Source organism: Carassius carassius, chromosome 18 (genome assembly GCF_963082965.1).
Source record: "Carassius carassius chromosome 18, fCarCar2.1, whole genome shotgun sequence".
NCBI classification, from domain to species: domain Eukaryota; kingdom Metazoa; phylum Chordata; class Actinopteri; order Cypriniformes; family Cyprinidae; genus Carassius; species Carassius carassius.
Window position 1 is genome coordinate 13592411 of NC_081772.1, and position 7169 is coordinate 13599579.

The following is a 7169-nucleotide window of genomic DNA, read 5'->3' on the forward strand; positions in this document are numbered from 1 at the left end:
CATCAGTAAGAAGCATTACCTCATATTCTGAGACATCTTCATTATTGATATTTATCAAGGCTATAGTTGTGCATTAGCTGTCAATCAATACAGGAGAGTAAATCAATATGTACAATACAAAGCCCCAAAAGCATTTCAAATATTAGTCTTCCTAAACAACAGTTCATAACTATGAATTGGTTAAAGGTAAATTGATAAGTGAAACAGTACATTCATAAATAAGCCTTAAATCCACTCTTGTGATCTTAGGGATAGCAAATAATCAACCGAATGAGATTATATTTTAAGCATCAATGCCAGACATTACTCCCTGTGGCAAAATATAACACCTGCAAATAGTTTCTTTTGTAGGGTACTTCTTGTAAAAGGCTTTTAAACAGAAACACAGGCTAATATTAGTAGACACTGACAGTTCTGAGGTATAAAGTGGATCAAAACACATCTGCTTTGAATGATAATATTTATGCAGCACTCACGCAGACAAACAGATTGATAAAACAAACATATTTATTACATAAATGTGAAGAAACCACCAATATAATTCCATTACTATAATTATTTGTTTGTTTGTTTCCAAAAACCTTTAGGAGCTGCTAAACACCTTTAAGTACAACTATAAAGACAGGTTCTTTGATTGGTAATGAAGAACCTTCAGCTGTACAGAAAAAGCATATCTTAAGTAAAAACATACTTTCAAAGAAGAAAATTGAAGTAAAACAGGTAAGTGCCCCAATGAAAGCTTTATTTGAGAAGACCAAAAGCACTTCTCATGTTGCAGCATCCAAAGCAATTATCGTATTACTGTGGGCATGAAGAAGCTCTCAAACAGTTTACTTTCACCATGCTCTCGAAGCAAAACAGTTGTTCTCACACAACAATCAATTCCTTTATCTTCACAGGCTTAATGAGTTCACAGGATGACCTCTGGCCATTTTATTCAAACCATCCTGAAATAGCTTACACAGTTACCTTTCATACCTAAATTTATTATAGCAACATTACGTAAGCTAAAAGTGGCTTTGCAGCTGCTCTTGTGCTATTTTGGTTTGGTATATCAAAAAAAGATCACATTAGCATATATTTTTCTATTCTGAGTTTTCAATATTTCCATTTCCATTGCAACTCAATTAAATATTACATTGACTGTAACCAAGTCTTCATATTTAGCCAACTCCAATTTCCTGTTCATCTTTGATAACTTGTTTATCTTTTACTCCCTCATTATCAGTTTTACCATAGATCACCCTGCAGAGGCTCAAGTCACAGAACAGATCCTCAATGCTTCAGAGACCATCAAATCAATGATATCCAGCCAAAGTAGGACATTGGGTGGGCAGACATGATGTACCACAATACTCCATATGGATGTCCTACAAGGAAGCCAGATTAACAGCCAACCACAGTGGAAGGAAAGCCAAGATGAGGTAGAGAACAATTAGTCTGATGCCAGCTGACTGGGGCATCTCAGGAAGTGATGGGCCTGATTTTACAACACTGGGTCTGGTGTAAATGTACGGATGACTCTGGGATTGTCAGTTTGAGCATGAAAGACATTTAAAGCACGTAATAATTGAATTAGCATCATGTAATTACAGTGACATAATGGCAAAATAAAATTACACTAATAATAATTTCTTACCACAGGGGGGCAAATGAGCTCAATAGGGTTTGAAAAGCTCTCCACCATGAACTTCTCCCCCTCAAGTTGAAACTTGGCACACAGGAAACGAGAGAAAAGATTTTAGAATGACATACTGTGACTGTATGACATTGACACATAATCAGAGACTGTGCCTCAAATGAGCTGCACTGCTCATCAAAATGTGTTTTTTTTTCTTTACTATTTTATTTAATCAGTTTTCTATTTTATTTTATATTATTATATATTTTATATTTTCTTAATTTTATCAGATTTATATTTTAAATTGTTTGATTTTATATTTTCGTAATTTTATATTATTTATATCCTAAGCAATTTAAATTATGTTTTTATATGTGTTGTATTTGATTTTTTTGTTAAAGTTGTTACCATGTTGTTCCACAGTCCCTTGGCTAACTCCTCATGTCCTTTCATAGTAAAGTGGAAACAGTCCGGAGTAAAAAAGCTCATGTCAATCTTCCCATTCTAATCAGAGAAAAATATAAAGCACAAATTAAAATTAAATGGAAACTTTACCATTTAAAACCTAATGCAAAACTAGCAGCAAAGTGCTATAAATTATAGCATTTAGTAAACAGTCAGTGGTCACTACTCACAGGGAGTCTTGGAGGATCTGCATGTTTCAGGAACGGCTGCAAAACTACAGCAAAGTCATTCTTAAAGAAGCGGTCAGTGTACAAGAGCTGCTCCAGTGCTTTCTGAGACAAACAATATGTCATTCAGCATCATATCAGCAAATTACAGATTCATTTTAGAACTGTGTAGATCATTGTGAAAGCAAACACACCTGGAATTCTAGGTTGACTCCAACCAGCTCCTTCAGATCAGCCGATCCCGCATCTGGCTTTACCAGACAGGAGCAGAATGACCTGAATGAGAGATCAGAGCACTAAATAGGAAAGAAATTATCCTGTAGCACTGACAATCGTCTTGAGCAAAACAGGCTTAATGTTGTTACACGTCAACATTTAAAGACCATTAAAGAATGACTAGCATTTTTCGCGTGCAGTCAACATCCATGACACCACTTTCTCTCTTTGCTCGATTTTAAAAGCTTGATTTCATTTCCTGTACCTTTGGAGCAGACATCCTGGCGTGGGTTTCTGTACTTCCCTCAGGGTCTCCATCGGCAGTATCTGGACCACGTTCACTATCATTCGAGGCACCTGCAGAGGTCAATTAAAAGAAAATGTTCAAAAATATACTACTAAGTCTTCATTTATTTGATCAAAAATACAGTACAAACAGTAATTGTGTTAATTACTGTTACAAGGCAAAATATCTGTTTTATGTTAATATATTTTAAAATGTAATTTATTCCTGTGATTGTAACTGCCATTATTCCAGTCTTCAGTGTCACATGATCTTTAAGAAATTGTTTGTGCTGCTTAATGTTTTTGTGAAAACTTCATTTCAAGATTCTTTGATGAATAGAAAGTTCAAAAGAACAGCATTTATTTGAAAAAACTTTTTTTTTGTAACAGTGTAAAAGTCTTTACTTTCAAATATATGGTACAGTACATTCAGTTCAATCGTTTTTTAAAGAAACATAATATATTCATATTTCACAAATATTTGTTCTGCCCAAATCTCAAAAAATTACCTCATTCATCAGCATTTCCAAGGACACAGTCATGTAATGGACAAAGTTCTCCACTGAAAACAGGGACTGGGTGTATAAATAGAGAACATAAATTTAGAGGCTCCAAAAACACACTCCTACAGGACAATAAATCTGAATACAGAATCTTTAAAGGTCACTTCGGCACATTGACTATAGGCTAGAACTGCGTTTTTTTTTAAGTAAACAAATTTCATGGACCATGCTGTTAATGATCATCTTTACAAGCATCAATGTGTTCACAGTCAATTTAACATTTATTTAAAGCTTCCTCTAGTTTCCGCTTTGACATTGTGAACAAAATTTGTCAATACTGTAGAAGAATCTTCTGTCTGAAGTTTGCCAAAGAAACAGCTTTTTAAGCAATGCCTTGTCTTTGCAGTAATCACAGATGTCATTCATCCCAATTAGAATGGTCAACAGTTTCCAGTCCTCATCAAAGTCAATATCCTGTAGCAAAAGATGGAAATATCACAATAATGACAAGATTTCACCATCTGTGTTTGTAGTTTTGGAAACGGCATATTCAAAAGCACTGCAACAAAATAATACACATACCTCATATGTTTTCAATGTATCAATCAAATGCCTGACTTGTTCAGGAAGATTACTAGGAAGACAACAAAATTCATATCATTAACTTATAAAGTAACACAGCAAAATTAAAAAGTAAAAACATCTTTATGGCATGTTTTCAAGTGTTTTATCTTTAACAACCATTTATGAAGAATGACTAATGATGTACTGGCATTTACAAGGTGTTGTGTCCGGTTACAGCCAGGTTAAATCCAGTCTCACAGAGGGGAGCTGGGGTCCCATGGACCGTCTTGGTTGGGGCAGGTCCCACTAAATGGGGGTTGAAGAGTCGAATGATGTCTAAAACATAAGCACAGAACAGCCTGGGTCACTAGTGCAGTTAGCCTTTTTATGAAGAATTTCACAACCAAACTATGAAGATTTCTGGTTGTTAATGCTGAATATGACTGATATAAAGGCAAAAAGACGTACTTGCCAGTGTAATGACATCTTGAAAGGACCCATAGCCACCAATGCTGTTAAAATATGGAATAATCACAATAAAAAGAGCATTTTATTGGCAAATAGAAGTCACTTAATTACTAAAAGTAGCAGCCATACAGAAATAAAAAGTATTAGTGATACCTCCAAGACACGTGACGAAATTCAATAGGTATGCCAAGAACTGTGGTTGCATTTGCACCAATGGCTGTCTACAAGTGAGACAATTACTATTGTTAGAGATTATTATTATGACGCTACACACCTGTATCATCAGTAAGTGCATTAGTTACTAATTATTTTGTTATTGTTTTGCTTAAAAGCATAGTTCACACAAAAATTTTAATTCCATCATCAATTACACCATCATGTTGTTTCAAACTGTGACTTTTATTCTTTTGTGGAACATAAAAAGATATTTTGAGAAATCCATGTTTGTTTTTTTGTTCGTCCGAACAATGAAAGTCAATGGTAACCAAAACGGCTTGGTTACCAGCATTCTTCATATGTTCTTTTGTATTCAACAGAAGAAAGAAAATCATACAGGTTTTGAACTACATGGGTTCATGACAGAATTTAGATTTTTGGGTGAATTATTCCTAGTTGTTTACTTCATTTTTGACCTATGAATGAGTGTGATTAAAGATAATTAATTATCTTGTCAGCTAACTAATGAACAGTGTCCATCAACAGTGCACTAAATTGAAAAAGGAAAGAGTAAATAATCACACTCACGGTCAATGAATCCCCAAGGGCAGCGATCACTTTAATATCCGCTGCCTTCACCAGCTCAACTGCGATAGAGATGCAGCGAATCAGAAGATCAGGCATCATACATTATCTAAAAATTCTGATTTGATGAAGTTTGCTTGTGGCACAACAAGAGCTAACATTCATCAACAATGATAAACATCAGGACCTGGGTAAAAATGACCAAACAGCCTAAGGTAAAAAATGCACTTAAAAACTGTCCTATTCATGACTAGTACTGAAAGCTTGTATAAACAACTTTGACCATATTGATCAGTAGTCTGATACACTACGTGGACAAAACACTGACCCTAGACCAGCCTACCTGAGGTGGGCACAGAAAAAGAGGGGCTCATGTCAGGACACGTGAAAGGAGGGTGTTTGAAACTGACTGGCCTGGTCTTCTCAGGAAACTCCTATAACAAAATAACAAGCTGGTTTCTGTGAGGTCACAACTAAAACATCATTCAAGCCACGGACCACACCATAGACCAAAAGGAGGACTAAAAGATGTTTGCATTATGATTTATTACAGATAAACCAATCGGAAGAATGTAACATTTCAACCTGAAAACATCATTGATGACAAAAAACATTTCCAACACAAATACACAAACGCACCGTTCGAAGCGCTTCCTCACTGTAGTGACTGATTCCTTCTTCATATTTCAGCCTCCACTCATCACCTTGGAAAAAATGTTAGGATCCATGAGCAGTTTGGACTTAACAAAAGTCATAATATGACAGTCTGGCCTCCACTGACTAGCACAAAGGCCTCCAACACAGCTCCACGCAAACATCTCCTTCCTTCATCCTAAGTCAGTCTCACACATGTAACGTGGGCCCTGCGCTCCAGCTCATCTTCCCAGGTCAGGATGCTTCTAGCACTTACCTTTGACAGGACAGAGGGCTAGCAAGCAGGTTGCCACGGTAATGAAAAGCCACTCCATGGTGGAGTGTTTCCAAGCGGATTAGCACAATGGATGTGCGTGTAGAGAGAACGGGGCCATTATATCAGTGCCCCTTTATCTCCCCCACCCAAAACAGCTGAGTGACGAAGTTCAGGCCCACCAACATAAAGCATGATCCAGGCGCACATGCAACTGCCAGAGGACTGGTGACCATTCACAACTTTAGAGAGCTTTAATGGAAGCCATGTCGCACTGGGGCCTAGGAGAAACAGACCCCCAGCTCAGTGCAGATCAGGACCAGGAACCCTTTCAGAGATGTTGTGCCCACTGGAGGTTTTTTCGGACTGAAAGTCTAATTATGTTAAGATAGGAAATTACATTCAGCTGTGAAACCACTGATTTTTATTAGTTATTTAGAAACTTTGTCATTTGAAAATGTTATTATTTCCTTTTTTTAAGACTCATCTGTTGTTATCTATCTCAGTATTATGTGCGGTTTGATTGACATGGAACATAGAAGAATTTGTTATATCACTTTCAAAGCTTCAAACCATTGCTGAATTGCAAAAACAATCTAATGCTCTGGTGAATCTTTGCAAGAAAAACAAAAAAGATCTTTACATTCTATACACATAAATACATTTATATTGCAGACTTTTTTTTCACATTTGGGTATTGCTATTTTACCTGAAACAGCAGACACCATCGCCAAATAATCAAACATTCTAGACATGTTCACAGTTTAAATGATCTGAAATATTTTTCCTCTGAAAAAGAACCTAAATCTGAGATTTGGCACACAAATAGCCACGTCCCAAAACAAATGAATCAGCTTCAGGAACTTAATGTTAGGTTGCACAGAGATACAGATTTTACACAAAAATAAAAAAAATAGATCTGAGAGCAATGTACTGATCTTACAATAAAAAAGGAAAAAGGTGTCTTGTAATACCAAAAACTGAGTATTATAGCCATACAGCAAACCCTTCATGAATTAAAATATTTTTTGTGTATGCAGAGGAATTTAAGACACATTTTGGAAACTTTTGGAAAGGCTGAATGACTGTTGAAGAATGAGGTTTAAGGTAACTAGAGCTTCAAAAATCTGAAACATACTGGACACCAGCCATAATTGCACTGATTCTTTACCAAACAAACACCCTAAAGACACTTTTGTAACAATAAAAGGAGATCAAGGGCTGTAGTCATC

At 36.0% G+C, this 7169-nt stretch overlaps 1 protein-coding gene across 1 annotated transcript; it reads right to left on the minus strand.

The window, feature by feature from the left end:
* Window positions 1–472: 472 nt before the first annotated feature.
* LOC132092458 (phospholipase B1, membrane-associated-like) lies at window positions 473–7096 on the minus strand. Its single transcript, XM_059498700.1, has 16 exons — window positions 5941–7096; window positions 5670–5734; window positions 5374–5464; window positions 5034–5092; window positions 4443–4510; window positions 4290–4333; window positions 4037–4157; window positions 3840–3891; window positions 3651–3731; window positions 3264–3329; window positions 2735–2826; window positions 2448–2529; window positions 2257–2358; window positions 2030–2125; window positions 1640–1711; window positions 473–1523 (listed from the first exon to the last, which is right to left on the minus strand). Exons 1-16 carry the CDS (start codon window positions 5996–5998, stop codon window positions 1371–1373), a joined length of 1302 nt encoding a protein of 433 aa, XP_059354683.1. The 5' UTR covers window positions 5999–7096; the 3' UTR covers window positions 473–1370.
* Window positions 7097–7169: the final 73 nt, after the last annotated feature.

Bases quoted from the DNA above. Each gene is read 5' to 3' on its own strand.
- LOC132092458 (XM_059498700.1), bottom strand. From the start codon at position 5,998: ATGGAGTGGCTTTTCATTACCGTGGCAACCTGCTTGCTAGCCCTCTGT. The intron at 3,330-3,650 runs GCATTGCTTAAA...TTATACACCCAG, and splicing joins GTGATTACTGCAAAGACAAG to TCCCTGTTTTCAGTGGAGAA. The intron at 1,712-2,029 runs GTAACAACTTTA...CTGTGTGCCAAG, and splicing joins AGGGACTGTGGAACAACATG to TTTCAACTTGAGGGGGAGAA.